Source organism: Tamandua tetradactyla, chromosome 12 (genome assembly GCF_023851605.1).
Source record: "Tamandua tetradactyla isolate mTamTet1 chromosome 12, mTamTet1.pri, whole genome shotgun sequence".
Lineage (NCBI taxonomy): Eukaryota > Metazoa > Chordata > Mammalia > Pilosa > Myrmecophagidae > Tamandua > Tamandua tetradactyla.
The window spans coordinates 94,141,495-94,159,001 of NC_135338.1; the positions used below are offsets into that span (position 1 = coordinate 94,141,495).

At 40.6% G+C, this 17,507-nt stretch overlaps 1 protein-coding gene across 1 annotated transcript in view; it reads left to right on the plus strand.

Annotated features, from left to right (window-relative positions):
• Positions 1-17,507, plus strand: part of AGBL1 (AGBL carboxypeptidase 1) — an 872,209-nt gene that overhangs the window by 37,163 nt on the left and 817,539 nt on the right. The window contains exons 2-3 of the mRNA XM_077124136.1: positions 15,204-15,267; positions 16,986-17,132. Of these exons, the coding sequence (XP_076980251.1) occupies positions 17,009-17,132 (124 nt within the window). The 5' untranslated portion in view covers positions 15,204-15,267; positions 16,986-17,008. The remainder of the gene's footprint in view (positions 1-15,203; positions 15,268-16,985; positions 17,133-17,507) is intronic.

Genomic DNA, 17,507 nt, shown 5'->3' on the forward strand with positions numbered 1-17,507 from the left:
AAAGAGGGTCATAATGCTTAACCTAATTATATATAAAGTCAACCACAAAAGTCTATAAAATGGCAGGACACAACTATAATTACTCTTGTTAAAGGGTCATAAAACTGGTTGATGTTTAAATGGTATGTTTTATTTTGTAGATGAGTTAAAAAAACTAATTTAGTAAAATCTCTCTCCGAAGTACAATAATGCCTTTGCAGCATCTCTGACAGATTGAAGACTCCTTGCTTTTGTTAATCTAACCAACTCACATCTACCTGAGAGGAGAAAAGAACTTTCATGTTCAATCTTGCGTCTTTACATGGTTGACCAGATTCACCTTCAAAAAGGTGGGAGCCAACATTTAAGACAGAGTGAAAAATAATTCATAAGGTTTTGGAAGAAGTTTCCACCCTGAAACTGGGATAACCATTTCAGTCCAAGGTAACTGTTGCCTCTATTTGGAAAGAAGTACCCACTTCCTCACAGTACATCTCTATTAACTTTATTTTCAGGATGAAGCCTTTCATGATTAGATTTTCCCTAGCCTCTCATACCTCTCCCTGAATTCCCATTAACCATTCTTGTATAATGAATTCAGTTTGGACCTGAGTGTGATAACATATCAATATTATTGCATCTTTTTAGGCTTGTTTTAAAGCTGGATTGAGAGCTCCCTGAAGCTGAGGGCCAACCTTTGAGTACTCCTCATCCAAGGCTCAATGTATTTCTGAGTATGAAATAGTTTTAATAAAAAATCAGATGGATGGTTAGAGGACAGATAAATGAATTTATGTCAAGTAATTGCTTATGAGGGAAGATATGACTGTTCCATGATGGCACTGCTTAGTCACTATCAACCGGCTATTTTCATCTTATCCCTCTCCATCCTGAGCAGGGAGGTGTCATTGAATCTCTGCATATTGGTGTCCCAGCCACCTCTCCTAAGTTCATAGAAAGGGTCGAAGTCAAATACAATGTCCATAACTATGGCCTTTTATTTGATAATTCAACATAAAACTGAATTCTAGAAGGAGAGATGGAACAAATTTGTACTCCATACGTGGTAGCATTGAACTAAGACCTTACTGTGTGTCTCCTTAGTTCTTGGAATTCAGAGCTAGCTATTAGAAGAGAGTTGCCTGATGTCGTCTGAATGGGTTATGTCATCCTACATGACTACAGCACTTTTCTGGAATATTGAAATTGTTACTTAACTGGCCAGTTGTCAAGCATTCAAGGCTTAGTGGCTGAGTCTTTAAATAGACAACTTTCTTCCAACTGTCCCATTATACTCTCTGATCTTTTTTTCATGCCTATGCTATCTTTTCCTTTCTTAGAGAAAAGAGAAAACTTGAGAAGAAGACTTGGACTATAGTGGAACTACCACCTCCATGCCCTCTGAAGCTCTTTTTTTTGCCACCGTCTTTCTCATTTATTTAATCTCTTGACTCATCAATTTTACAACCCAGTCTCCTGACAAATTACTTTTCTGGAATCCTCTGGATTCTTGGGGGTGCACCATGTAAAAGTCAAAATATAATCAGTTAATATATAGCCCTATCTTCATCTATAAACTCTTACCTGTTCCTCCTATTTCATGAAACATAGTTTGGGTGCTTGAAAAACCGTGTGTAAAATCAACAATCAAGACAAATCCATTTCCAGCAGGCACAGTGTCCCTGGCAGAGTTCTAGGGTGACATCTATGGGTATCTGTGGCTCCAGGATGGAAGTTCACATTTCCAAAGAGGTGTCCAAGATACCCATTAATAGATGGCATTAATAGATACCCATTAATGGATGGCACATGTGAATCTATGTGAATCTAACAGTGTTTTAGATCAAAGCCCCTGTTGGTGAGGGACAAGTCTTCTCTGGGAGTGCAGTCTGTAAACATCCTAATCCAAAAATGTTACCTAGTGATGATTAAATGTGGAACACATTCATTCACTGAAAGAGTGGTCAACAGTATCTACACTAGAGATCCAGATGGAAGATATGTTGTTAACTGAGTCTTTCATCTTTGGAGGATCTGGAGATGAAGTTAATAGGGTATTTGGCAACACAAAATAGGATCACTAATTTATTTTTCAAATTGTTTTCTGTTTGTTGTCACACTATGGTTAAAACTAAGAGAACAAATCTTGCAACACTTTCTCATTGCAGCTGGCCACATAGCATTAAGATTCTTGGATATATTTGGTTGAAAACATTTTGCTTTGAAAATAAGAATTTCTGGGATAGAAATCAGAGTTGAGGTTCCTCAGAGGTACTTGGTATGGGCCAACTGGCCCAACTGGCTCATGCTATAGTTGTGAAATAATTCTGAGATGTGCCTTATGTGATGAGAAGGGCATGCTATTCATGCAGGATGAGTAATCTTTTTTTCACAGAAGTTTAAGCTCAGTATTCACAAGTGCTTTCTTGAAGTTCTCTCCAGAATCTTGCCTTCAAGCAAGGGAAGAACTGAAGGAATTCTTAATGTCCTGATCCTCCTCATCTTTGAACTTAGCTATTGATGATTATGTTTAGAAGTAACTCATTCAGAAATACAGGGCTTTGTCTTTTCAACCTGGCCTTATAGGTTCTGTTATATGTGGACTTCCTCTTGTTTCTGCTTGAATTTTTTTCATATATAGATATTATGCTTATTCTTGAGGTTGAGGTTTGGGTTCCTTCTGAAAGGTAATCAATATCAGAGCCAGTTAACATGAATTGGTGAGTCTTCATATGAGAAATAAGAACTTGGAAAAATTGCTTGAGATGGGAGAGTGGGAAATTCAGGATCCCCTGATTTTGTTTACTTTGACCTATAGTTTGAGGAGTCCAGGCATGATGGAGGGTGATCCAGATGGTAAGATAAATATGATAACCACCACAAGGAGGCAGGCCAAAGGCATGGTAGGAAACCATACCTCTTGGAAACGCCAAGAGGAAGATGAAAAAACTACTGTGGCAAAGCCAAGATAGTTATCCATCAAACTTGTATTCTTTCCTTTCTGGGCAACAATTGGGCTAAAAATTCTGTCCTCCCTTGTATTTTTTGGTGCCAATTTTAAATAGTTTTATTTAACACATTGTGCTTTCCACTTACAAGAGAGTACTAATAAAGTGCAATGTCACATCCTTTCCCTGTGTACATATTCCATAGTCAAGTATAAGAAAATGCCCAGGAATTTTGTATAGCAGCTGAACTTTAAAATACCACGGAATGGGGTCTGCAATCCCATCGTTACCAAGTTCCACCGGAGTGCAGGAGACATGCCTGGAGGAATGCCTAGGGTCATCCCTGGTAGTAAGTGCCTCCTTTTGGCACCTCTTCTGGACCCACCATTGATTGGTTGATTAAATCAATCAGCATATGTGCCTTAACATTGCTACACAGTAAAAAAATGTAGGACCCAAATTTGTAGCATGTTTTGTGGCAGTTTAAAATTCAGCTGCTAAACAAAATTCCTGGGCAATCTCAATACTTGACTATGGAATATGTGCACAGGGTATGGACATATGACTGAATTCTGGTCAATGGAATGAAATTGGAAATATGTGCCACTGCTAGGCCTGACCCATACTAACCTCCTTTGTGAGATCCCCTGTATTTTTCTTTTGGTGGCTTGTGGCACATTTACATGGTGACCTCGGAGGGTATATATATATAAAAGAGAAATACCACAAAACAGGAGGGACTTGGGTTTCTGAATCCCTGCTTATAGAAGACAAATCAAGAATATCTGCCTGACAATCAAAAATATCTCTTTTGACCTTAAATGAATGAAAAATAATCCTCCTTTGGTGATTGGGCCATTCACATATTTTTGGGTAATTTGTTATAATAGGCAACGCTATTTTAGCTAATCCAAATCTTCTATAAACTAGATTACTTATTTGCCTATGAAGCTTATGTAAGGTTAAAAGTTTGAATTTTGGAGTCATGTACAAAGTTCATGTCCTGATTCTGTAATTTACTATTTGAGTAGTTTATGAGACAGGTGAATCCCTGGGTTCTGCGTCTATCCCTTTCCATCTGGTAATCCCACTTCCCCCCAGCCCCACTCCCCAATCCAAACTTTACTTATTGAGAGAAGCAGGGAGTTTCTGACATCACGGAACATCACAGGGTCCTGAAACTAGAAAGGCCTGAGAGATTGCTCTTCTTCTTCCCTTAGTTGAAGCATGAGGAAAGCAAGTGGAGTCTAGAGAATGTAAATGATTTATCTCAATTCATAATGGAAAAGCTTGGATTAGAACTAAGTTTACTACTTCTAAGTCTGATGCTTTCTCTCCTCTCCCTATCATGTTGTCTTTCATAAAAATCAGTAATTGAGTAAGAGAGAAACTCAGTAAAATCTTTGTTCTTTATTTGTGAAATTTTACATTTTAAGTGCTTGGTCAAGGAATTTGGAAAAGACTCAACTGGGTAGTTCTTGCATAGTGGTTTTTGCGTGGTTGCAAGTTAGAAGTTAACTGAGGCTGCAGTTATCTGGACATACAAGATTACTCATTCACGTGTTTGACAGCTATTGCTACCCATTGGCTGTGACTTCTATTGGAACTGTCTACTGGAGCACCACTTGGGTCTTTCCATATTGCCTAGGCTTCTTTACAGCATGGCTGCCTTCTAACACAGTAACTCGAGGCTCCAGATGTGGGATCCCAGTGGGCCCAGGCATACGCTGTATAACTTTTTATGACCTAATATTGGGGAAGGTATGCAGTTTCACTTTTGCTACATTCTGTTTGGTAACAAGAGAGTTGCTGAGATTTGCCAAGATTCAAATGTAGGGGATATAAAAATCCCTTTTGATGGTAATAAGGACGAAAGTTTTGTGGACATGTTTTAAGATTATCACAGTTTGGATTCTAGAATCAAGAGGTTTTCATTAAAGACATTAATTTGGTTAACTTTAGAATGTCCTATTTTTTTCCCTAAACTTGCTAAGTTTCAGAACTTAATTCAGAAATTCTGAAGAAAGATGTTTCTTACTTGTGAGTAAATACTTCAACTTCTCTTGGCTTCACTTTTTTGTCAGTAGAATAGGAATAATGATACTCAACTTGCAAGATGATTTTGAGGGTTAAGTGGTAAATGATTTCTGAAACAAAGAGGACACTCAGTGGTAATCAGCATAAGATTATTGGCTACATGGGAGGACATTATCTACTAGTTTACAGAGTATCCAAGTGATGGAGGGGGTCACGAGTTAGCAGGGATCCCAAAAACGGACACATGTGGACACAAGAGTCAAACTTTTCCTGCCTTATAATTCTGTTTTAGAGTAATTCACTAAGAATTAGCTGGGCAGAGAATCTGGAAAAGGGCATCTTCTCAGTATTTTTGGAATGATGTGCCTGTAAATCACCTGTTTCAGTGGTCTTACATAGGCAGGGTGACCTCCCTGTCCCAGATGCCTTAGATCCTTCATGTGTGTTTCTGAGGTAGTGGATTCAGAGAGGACCAAGGCAGTGAATGGCAGCTGCTGGTTGAAGCAAGAAGTTGGCAATTCCCTCCTCAACACTGGTGCTGAACCTTCTGAGGCAGACACCTGGAAGTATTATTTACTTGCTGTGTTTGGAATCCATTCAGAAAAGCTGAAAACTGGCGCTTCTTTTCAGTAATACTTAATTCTAACCTGAAAGTTTGTGTGCTGTAATTTGTCAACTGTGCTTTGGAGAGATTTCACAGCCTTCCTGGAAACAGAAATGAAGCCTGCTTTCCAATGTGCATCACTTAAAAGAAATCAGAGAACCTTTCAGAGATGTCATGCTGTTGATTAATGTGATTTTACTATAACTCGGAGCCTTTTCCATTTACTGAGTGGCAACAAGTGTGCCAGGCATTGACAAAACACAGGATTCCAAATTGTTTCTGCACAGAGGTCTCAGCCTCACCCTTTTCAAATGTTTTGTTTAATTTTCCCCTTCTCCTTAAGAGTGTTCTGCTAAAGTGGAAACATTGTGACCTGGGTGGAAAATCAATCCAGGGCAATGTATCTCAAGGCATCTTCAGATCTATTTTTAGATTACCGCTTGTAGAACATGGTCCTGGGAAATATTTATTTATTCACATTTTATTGGACATGTCTTGTATCCTAGACAGGGAGCTAAGCATTTTACATTCATTATGGTATTTCTAACTCAATTGTATCCAATGAGTTAGGGAGCACTATTAGTCCAATTATGTGGGTGGGGTAATTGAATCTTGCAGAGATTATGGAAATTAGCCCAAGGTCTGTCTGACTGTCTGACTTGAAAATACATCCTTTTAAGCACCCTCCATTCTCCCTCTACTCTAGCCTCACTGGCCTTTATGTCCCTCAACTTTGCCATGCTGGCACCAGCCATAGGAATTTGGCCCTGCCTCTCCTTTTGCTCAGACTATTCTTCCCTCCCATCTTATTCTCATCAATTCTTGCTTGTCCTTCAGTGCTCAACTCAATTTTTACTTCTTCAGGGAAGCCTTTGCTGCCTCATGCCAAATAACCCTGATGAGGCTTACATGGAATGGTAAACCCAAACAAGTATCCCAGTTGTAATTTTACATTCATTTGGGTGGCTCTTCGGCTATCTGCCCCCCAGTTAGGCTGGAAGTTCCATGAGGACAGGGACCATATATATTTATGCTATCCATGGTATTTCCAGCGCCTAGTGCACAGCCTGCAACACAGTAAGTGCCAAAAAAGATCTGTCAAATGAATGAAAAGTGGACTGTGCTTCATCTTTATGCAGACCACGAATACCCTTTTTACCTAAGGAGGGTATCAGTTATAACCTTAAAAACTAATTATATAAAAACCAATATAGGCTTGGGGTATTTGTTGAATTCCAGGGCCAGAGAATTATGAGGAAAGATCGCAGTGGCATTGTTTATTCTGAAGGTTCCATCTAGGATACTCTAGCCAGAAAACAAACTGACTTTTTAAAAATCTTACTTTATTTTTTAAACTTTTTGTTATGAAATTACATTATCTGTCACCCAGCTTCTGCCACTATGAACTCTTGGTAATCTTTTTTATATTCTATATATCACTCTTTCCAGCCCCACTCTTTCCACCCCACTTCATTTCTTCCATTCATATTTCAGTTCATACTTTTTAAAAACACCTCTCCCTCATGAACTTATTTCAACTTTGACAGAAGGATTTTTTTCTACCTAAGCTGAGTTTCTAATGATGTAGCTTCTGTCTGTTTTCTCTAACATGAAGCCTGAGAGTTGCTGGTCACCTTTTTTAGTATTACAGCCATTTTAAAAACTTGAGGTCTGAACTGGGGCTTCCTTCAGTCACTCATTACCAGCTCAAAATTTAATAATGCTTTTTCTTTAGCCAATGGACAAACTCTAGTAAAGTTTTCAAACTGCATAAATGGAAGAACAAATTTATTTTGGGCCATATGGTTTTTTGGGCTATGAACTGTGTGTACTCTTGGCTCATGAGTTTGGGAGAAGTTCTGCCCTAAATTTTAGAAACTGAGAATTATAATTTCACAAACTTGCTCTTTCAATTTGTGGAAACAGAGCAGTAGAGTATAAGCACTCTATTTTTGTGATGCTTGGGGTGGTACCTAAAGTAGAATGGGGACCAACTGTCTTTTCTTCAGTAAAATTTGGTCTGCTAGTCAATCCAGGCATGGAGAAAATGGGGGAGAGGAGCATGAGATGATTTTTTTTATCCCTTCATCTAAGAGTATAATGACATTGATAGTTCCTTTTCATTAACACAACACCTTGCACATAGTAGTCATTCTATATTTGCTTGCCCAATTGCTGGATTGACACAAGAATTGAACTCTGTACCTTGTAAATTTCCGAAACATTGCTTTCACTGAAACATACTTTAAAGGCAAATTCTGGCATCAATTAGAGCAGGACAGCAAGTCTCCAGGAAATTGTATATTAGGTTTCTATTCTATTCCATCCCATTCCATCCCATCCCAGTCCACAGTTCACTGAAATGTCTACTCAGTGCAAGTCTCCATTCTAGAATCTGGAGATACCAAATGGAATGAAACAGATTTTTGTTCTAGAGGAGCTCACTGTCTTAAGAGAGTGGGGTAGATTTAAAAAGGCTGAAGAAAAAATTTATTAACAGTTCTGGGCCAAGATGGCGGCTTAACAATGTGCACATTTTAGTTCGTCCTCCAGCACAACTACTGAATAACCAGACACAGTACAGAACAGCTCCTGGGGCCATGTCAGTGACCAGACACATGGCGTACCCCAATCTGGACTAGCTGGACCGGCTGTGAGCCCCCCCAGAACTGTGAGTTCCCCAAACCGCGGTGGCCGGCGCCCCTCCCCCACAGGCTGCTTCCTAGAGGGGAAAGGAAAGAGACTTTACCAGCAGCAGGGGCTGAGCCCAACCAAACGCCAATTGTGGAATTAATTAACAAATTCTGACTGCTAAAATAGGCCCCCAGCTCAGGTGAACCTGTTCAAAGCGGAGGTTGCTCATTTTTGCCCCATCGCCAAGGGGGCAGGGCTGACGGAAAAAGAAAAAAAAAAAAGAAGGAAGCAGAGGTTTTTGTGGCTGTCTTTCTACAAAGGCTTGACTGCCTTTTGATAAAAAAAAGAAGGAAACAGAGGTTTTTGTGGCTGTCTTTCTACAAAGGCTTGACTGCCTTTTGATACAGTAGCAGGGCTCCTCAGGCTGCAACTACCCCACGCATAGGCAGAAACAAACTCATTTGAGGGATTGTCTGGAACCTGTGCCTTCCCCAGGGGAGGGGTGAAGTCCAACTTAGGTGGAATCCCTCTCTCAAGGAATTCAGACACCAGGGCTTGGTAATTTGAAGCCATTAAGACCAGCCTACAACCTCTCCTCTGGCTCCACCACACCCCAGCCAAAGTTAAAGATACCACATCATTTTATGCTGGTGGGACCTGCAGGCAGATAGGCACCACATACTGGGCATATGGAATAAGAATAAATAATAGGAGGAACAAATGTTAAAATAAATTCAGTTTGAAATGCTAGTGATCAATGAAAGGGAGGGGTAAGAGGTATGGTATGTAAAATTTTGTTTTCTTTTTCTGTTGTCTTTTTATTTCTTTTTCTGAATTGATGCAAATGTTCTAAGAAATGATCATGATGATGAATACACAATTATGTGATGATATTGTGAATAACTGATTATATATGTAGAACGGAATGAGCATATATCATGGATGTTTGCATTTGTTTCTTGTAATTTCTTTTAAATTAATAAAAAATTATTTTAAAAATGGCTGAAAATACTTTTCTATTCCTCCAATTGAGAAATAGAATCTAGCTTTCACTATTTGAATGCAAGCTAGCATAGTATTGATTGACCTATAGAACATGATAGAAGTGATTTCTGAACTTCTGAGGTCACAAGAAGCATTGCAACCTCCACCCAGGTTTCTTGGAATGTTTGGTCTGGGGAAAGCCAACTGCTATGTAAGAAGTTCACCTACCTTAAGACTTCCATGCTGGAGAGGCCACATGGAGGTGTTCCGGTCAACAGTCCAAGCTGAGCCCAGTCTTCTAGCCATTCCTGCCAAGGTACCAGCTTGGTACCGTGTGTGAAACCATCATTGGCCACCCCCACCCCTTGGCAGCCCATCTTCCAGCTGAGTGGTACCCACTGAACTCAGTTGACATAATGGAAAGCAGAAGAATCCCCTAGACAAGTCATGCCCAAATTCCCTACCCACAAAATCAAGAAACATAATAAAATGGCTGTTTATTTTAAGCCATGAAGTCCTGGGTTAGTTTGTAACACAGCAATCAGCAACCAGAACAGAAAACAACTAAGATCTAGTAAGAATTCTAATCAAGGTACATATGAAATGTTGGGGGAAAACAAATGTAAAGCAAATAATTCTGTTCAGGGCTTCCACACTGCACCACTTCAGGGACCATCAGTCACACTGTGGTCTTTGTAAATGGTGCATTCTAATGTTGAGCAGTGCCCAACATTGCAGACATACATGGTTGAAAGGGACTTGAACTGGGAATGGAAATATAAATAGGTTTAATGGACTAGAGCAGAGGGAGGAGAAATGGTAGTGGAAGCAGTGGTATGAGTGGGCGTACTCATGATACATTTGGGGCATCAGAACTGACCCTCCATTGAGTATTGGGTTGGGCAAGTGGCTGGAGATGAGCTTCCAAAGGCAGGGTGAAGTGAAGGGTCTTCTTCACATACCATAATGAGGAGTCAGGAGAAGGCAACAGGGAGACATAGCAGAGTTTAAAGCAAGGCAGTGACAAATTCAAAACCCTGTTTGAGAAAATTACTGTTCTAAACCCCACAGACTGTGAAAGACTGTTTGTTCTTCCAGCTGCTTGCTTTTCCCTGAAAGCATGGCAGATCCATTTTTTATAGGAAATTCTTAAACAGGGGATTACTCAATGATTCATTTAAAAGGATCATTGAAGGAAAATCGAAGTACTTCACATCCTGCTTTCTTTAATTGCTCATTTATTATTACTCTCACAAATAACGGCTTTGTGTTATTCTTCTAAATAGAGTAAAATATTTATTGGTAAATATAGCAGTGCATAAATTAATGCCAGTTGAGGTTGTGTGGGGAATTTTTTTCTCCATTGATAGCCATAATTTTTACTTAAAGAAAAACGATATTGTTCTGATCCCTCTGGCTCAGAGCTGAGTGAGGGCATTATGACACTAACGTCTATATGACAATACTGTCTCTGGAGTTTCTATGAGATGGCAGGAGTCTCTTGGTGGGTTTGCTTGTGAAATCACTTTCTTTGCTTAGAAAAAGGGCATGTGGAGGTATAAAATTATGCTTCTTTTCTTTGCCACATCTGAACTCAAAGAGAAGCTACCTAACTAAAAATGGCTTTTAAAAATGAAGCTATTCACTATTCTGTTTATGTGAAAGTCCGTAGGGAGATGGTTCCAGCGAGTTGGTTCAGTGTCTTCATGTCACTGAGGACCAAGGATCATGTCTTGAGACAACACTGCCTCCAAAACAGGAAAGGAGGAATTTTTGTTTTTTTTTTCAAGGTTCCTTTTTTGTAGTTTTTTTTGTTGTTGTTTTTTTCAATGAATCACAGAGAAAAATATTTTCTAAAATGCTCCAGGAGATGTCATCTCAAGTTTCCTCATCCAGATCTGGACTCATATCCACTTCTAGGCTTTTCCACTATGACTTAGAGGAGATCAACCATGATCTGTTCCCAGGGCTGAGGATAGGGACCCACATTCTCCATCAGCACAACCGGTGCCCTATACTTGCAACAAATGGGGTTTTCTGGGAAGGAACTCTAGAGGAATGGCTGGTGTGCACGCAAACAACAGTGTTAGCCACAGGTCAAACCTATTTAGGGTTTGTGCTGGTTTGAAGGAAAGTATGCCCCCTAGAAAAGCCATGTTTTATCAAAATCCCATTTCATAAAGGTAGAATAATCCCTATTCAATACTGTATGTTTGAAACGGTAATCAGATCATCTCCTTGGATGATGTGATTTAGTCAAGAGTGGTTGTTAAGCTGGATTAGGTGACGACATGTCTCCACCTATTTGGGTGGGCCTTGATTGGTTTACTGGAGTCCTATAAAAGAGGAAACAGTTTGGTGAATGGGAGATTCAGAGAGAGCAGAACGACATAGCCATGAGAAGCAGAGTCTATCAGCCAGTGACCTTTGGAGATGAAGAAGGAAAATGCCTCCCAGGGAGCTTCATGAAACAGGAAGCCAGGAGAAGAAGCTAGCAGATGATGCCATGTTCTCCATGTGCCTTCTCACTTGAGAGAGAAACCCTGAACTTCATCGGCCTTCTTGAACCAAGACGCCTTAGAATGGACATTTCTATAGACTTGCTTTAATTGGTTCATTTTCTTGGCCTTAGAACTGTAAACTAGCAGCTCATTAAATTCCTCTTTTTAAAAGCCATTCCGTTTCTGGTATATTGCATTCCGGCAGCTAGCAAACTAGAACAGGGTTCGTGTCTTATTACACATTGTATTACCAGGCCCTTATCCCCTCTGGCAGCCCTGAATTGTTGTTCTCAGGGAATATAAACAGGCAAATAATATTAAGCAAATAATTCCTTAACTAGGGAAATTAAGTCAATAAAATATACAGATCATTTATTACAATTTAGAAGAGGAATACAGAGATGAATGCGCATAAGAATTTGCAATTCTCTTCAAAATCCAATCATATTGGATGCAATTTCACTCTCTAGCATCATCATGCTCTTTCATACTACCCCTGAGCACCCCAGGTCACTGTTCTAGCATCTGCGCTCATAGCCCTTACCATTCTGGGTTGTTAATTGACCACCAGCTGTTCACCTCACCAAGCCTAGAGCTCAAAGATTGTGTTTTGATCAATTTGCATCCTCACTGCTTAGCCTGGTGGCAAGAACATAGATAATTTCCAATGAGAGACTGTGGGATGAATGCATAAATAATTGAATGAAAGGAAAAATAAATTAGGTATTTTATTTCCCTTTGGTCAATATATGCCTTATTCATTTTTCTCTTTCTTCTTTTTCTCATCTTTTCATTTCTTCTTATTTTCCTTTTCCTTGCTCATTATTCATAAGTAACTACTTTATTAATATATTAGTCAGCATTCTCTGGGAAAATAGAACTGACCAGGAGATAAACATATATGTGTGCATATGTATTATGTAAATATTATGAGATTTCTTAATAGGAATTGGCTTACATGACTGTGGGGATAGGCAAGCCCAAATTCTGCAGGGCAGACCACAAACTGGGAACTCTGATGAAAGTTTTTTTTTTGTTTTTGCATGGGCAGACTCTGGGAATCAAACTCTGGTCTCTGGCATGGTAGGTGAGAATTCTGCCACTGAGCTACCATTGTACGACCCCTGATGAAGTTTTTTGATGAATTTACAAGGAGAAGCTGGCTGAAGTAGAGATAGAAATTCTCCCTTCTGACTAATGAAATCATCACTTCTCCTGTTAAGGTCTTCAGCTGATTGGATGAGATGTCTCTCATTGTTGAAGGCAGTCTCCTCCTTTGATGGTAGATGTAATCAGTCATATAGGCAATCAACTTACTGAACATTTAAATACATGAAGTATCCTAACAGTAACAATCAAACCAGCACTTGTTTGGCCAAACAACTGGACACCATAACTTAGCCAAGTTGACACTAGAACTGAATCATCACAACTAATGAATCTATAATTTTAGAAGCTACACAATATTTTCCCAGTCTTACCTTTATCTTTATCTTCATCCCTCTTCTCACAGATCTTGGGATGGATCCAGAAATGTCAGGGTTGATCAAGCAAACTATTCCAGGGACTTTGTTTTCTACTGTGGATCGTCTTTGTCTCCACAATCTCAAAGGGTTGTAGTCCTGCAACCCCCCTAGAATGAGATGGGTTGCTGTGGTGTTCCTTGGTCCCTAGTTCTAGCATTTGGTAGACTAAGGAGTGGGGGTGGGACACAAACATCATATGCGTGGATGAAAGAAACTTGTTGCAGAATTGTGTGAGATTCAGAGAATAAGACTTTCTATTAACATTCAGTGCAGCTATCATGGGAGACTGGATGCAAAGGACAGACTCAGATTGTCCTCATTAGACTGATACTCCCAGTGGAGAAGATGCCAAAGCCATTCCAAATTTTTTTCCTTGGTCAAGTGCCTGGGAATACCCAGAGGTCCAATCCCACTCCGAATAGGAGTTAAATCTTGATAGTTCGTTCATCGTGGAATTTTTTTGTGTGTTAGTTTGATGTATAAAAATATTGAAAACATTGCACTAAAGTGTTATTTATCTCTCTTTCTGCACTTTTAGTTACCCACTTAAATTTTGTGTTCAAGGAGATTGCCTCACTTTCCTCACCCAATTCCTGGTCCTGGCTTGGGTGTTGACATATGACTTCCCAGAGGGTCTTAGACTTGGGACTGAAGAACACATAAGGACTACTCTGCTTTGGGTTATGGGACTGGACTTTGCGACTGGCCTGGAATTCCTTTTGGTTCAGTTTGGTTCCATACCACGAATACTTACTATACACCTTCTTCGTAACATCCCTCTGTACCTGGTGCTTAGAATACATACATAAAACTTGGCGCCTTCTTTAAAGGTTTTAATATCTAGCAGGGGTGGAATGGGAAGCAAAATTGCACTCTGATGCTAATACCAAGTGATAAGTGTGATACCAGAGCTGAGTTCAGCGTGATGTGGAGACAGAAGGGACCCAAACCCAGTTTGTGGATAGGTAGGGATATCATGGGTGAGTTAGTGTGCTTTAAAGGTTGAGCAGGCATTGACCAGGCTGGGGTGGGGGGTGGGTTAAGGAAGCAGTGCTCTAGGAAGAGGGGAGTAGTATACTCAAACACACAGAGGCAAGAAACTTCATGGTTTGAACAGTGAGTTACAAGTAGCTCTATGTGGCTGAAGAACCTATTTTGGGAAGAGGGTGTTATAATAAACAATGAAGCTGGAAAGATAAGCAGGACAAGGTCACAAATAACTGCAGGAACCATCTTAATGAGGTATGACTTTATCCTAAACCTAACAGAGGGTCATTGACGTCTTTGAAGCAGATATGGAACACGAACCTTACCAATGGGAAGATTTATGATTTGCCTCAAATAATATACCAAAAAGGAATATTACAGTTCAGTAACCTGGAAACCTGGTTGGGGCTGTACTTCTGGCTTTGCCATGGATTGGGTGACTTGTGCAAGTGCTCCCTGTCTCTGAACCTCAATGCTCTCTTCTGTACAACAAAGGATAGAGTGTCAAGCATTGCAAGGTCCCTTACAGCATTGCCGTAATATAATTTAGTGTGACCCTAACCTTTTTTTGAGAAAGTTACATTCCTCACTGTCAATTGGGGAAGTCTTTCCATCAGGACATTTTAGTGGATTGCTGTTCTGTTTTCTGGCCTCCATTAAAAACTGATCCATGCCTGCTGAAATTATTGTGAGAACTGTGCTACCTTTACCCCTTACCATTGCTGTTTCTGTGTGAATTATCAATGCTTACTCTTTTGCCCATCTTACTGATGTCACTATGAGTCTCCACAGAAGGTTCCTGAAGACTAAGCAGGAGGCACATCTCCTGAGACCCTTATCTCAGTTAGCCCCTCACTGTCATCTTTTAAGGAGGGCCTCTCATCCATCCTTTTGCTCATTTCTCAATATGAGGCAGCTGCCATTTCCCTGTGCAGCTCTGACCAGCCTGCCTCCCTCCTCCTGTGCTCTTTCTAAAAGGTGGCTGCCTGTGTTCTCATTGCAGAGCTCCTCTGACAGTGGGTCGATCCTGACCATCCTCCAGGTCCTTGGCGAGCTGCTTTCTGCGGGTGAGTAGGCTCACTACCTGGTCCCCTTGGGGAGTCAATGTGGGGACATGCCAGCTCTGAGCTCTCTTAGGAAACTGCTGGGCTGGGGCTTGCTTTTTATTTTTTGGCATGGGCAGGCTCTGGGAATCAAACCTGGGTCTCTGGTGGGGCTTGCTTTTGCCCAAGTTACCCGTGAGACAGAATCTCCAAACCACCTTCTTTTTTCTTAAAGTTAATGTGACTTGGAATAAACTGGGCTGATTCTACTTTAGTCTCCTTAGTCTTGTCACTCACCCTAATTTAGGAGGAAATTAGACTCTGGGGTGGTCATTCTGTGGTTTCTCATCTTTGAGCCAAAGACCTCCAAGGGCCTGTGCCCTCCTCTGACCTCTCCTCAGAGAGAGTTAACCCTCAGCATTCTGCCCCTCTCCTCCCTCTGCTTCCCTCCGCCTTGGTCTATTTAGAGGGCCAGGTACTGTGGGCAGCCTCTTCACATATGTCAAATGGTGACTGGAATATGAGATAGAGCCGGACTTGGAAGTGTGATATACCATTGAAGCTTCAGAAGTGAGATGACAAGGGTTGACTGCTTCTGAATCAACTGTTGGGACATGCCTCATGTTCCCGCTGAGCATCTTGGAAAATACCTCTTCTTGGACATTCCAACATTCACTCAATTTTCACTTCTAAGTAGGCCAGCCACATTGCATTAGGAAAAAAAACATTAACACCAGTTTTACAGGAGGAAGTGTCCATTCACACTGGGGTTTTTCCATAGGCTGTGCTACCCTCCACTGGCAGGGTGGCTTCCCTGCAGCTTGCTGGAGTTCTCTGAAGGTGAAGCCACTTGCCTTCTGGGCTTGTATTTTCTTCAGTTTATCCAGAGGTGAATGGAATGTTAGAATGAAACCCAGGGGTTCTCCTCATTACGTCTTCTTTGGTAGAGGGTGCTGCTTTTCATGAAGGTGAATAATCAGAGGGTCTTCTCTGTTGATAATGTGCCCCTTCCTTGCTCCCCACCTTTGGTTAAGTCAGCTTGCTCAGTGCATGGAGAGACACCCAGGCCCCCTTCAGATTGACACATTATCAGTTCTTGTGAGTTTGTCCTGAGAGTCCTTGTTTACGCTATTCTTAGGTAGAGAGACCAATATCTCATCCTAATCCCAGACCTTCTTTTGAACTCTCTAGATAGGATTTTTGAATGTTTGTTCCTCAAGGGCTTACTAAAGCAGTTTCCATATTTCATTCCCATCAGTTACAGAAAGCCAACACCAAAAGTCGTTATGCATCAGTAAAATGCCTCCTGTAAGCCATCATCCTAATCCCTATTACAGATGATTCAAACATACAGCAGAGGGATATTGATTTTCCCTTTTCTGTTAATATATGTTCTACATAAGCCACTATATATATTATATGTGTGTATACACATGTACCGACATACACTGACGATTCTGACAGATTCCCAGGGAGGTGCATTCTAGGCTCCATTCTTCATAGTTGCTGCAGGTGAATGTACCTAGGTTCATAAACATTTTTTTATTCTGTTATTTCACAATCTTCCCTTCTCACTCAGTGGCCAAATTTTAACACAGCTTGCTTCAAGAATGACGCTATCTTGGTTTCTGGTATGAAATAAACTAATCTTTGCTCTGTTTCTAGCTGTGAGGTCTGCCTTCTGCTCTAAGGAAAATGAAGATGATTTATTGTGGCTCATCTCTCCTCTGTTTCCCCTTCAGGCACAGACCGGAGGATTCACTACATGATCAGCAAGGGAGGCAGTGAAGCTCTGCTGCAGACATTGGTGGACTTGGCTAGGACAGCATCCCCAGACTATGGCATCCTCCTGCCACTCTTCCGACTGCTGGCCAAAGTTGGCCTAAGAGGTATCTACATTCCTAGATCCCAGCAGATGACTGACGGGCACTCTTGGGACTGTTATGAGAGTGATTTGGTGGCTCTTGTGGGAAAGGATAGAAAGGAAACAGGTCTTGGTCTCTTAGATGGTGACCAATCCTTTAGGAGAGGTAATTTTGTTGACTATGATGTCAGATAATCCAAGGTATATGTCTTAGGACATGGCCCAGATCAGGACCATGATTTATGAATTATGTAGAGCATGAGTCATAAGGGAGGAAAAGGAGATATACTCCAAGGCAGTTTTCAATTTATTTTAAGAAGAAATGGAACATTTCTACAAATGGCATTTTACATGGAAGTTCCCTATATAAGTTATATAGAAGTTTAGCTTCCCTAGTTGA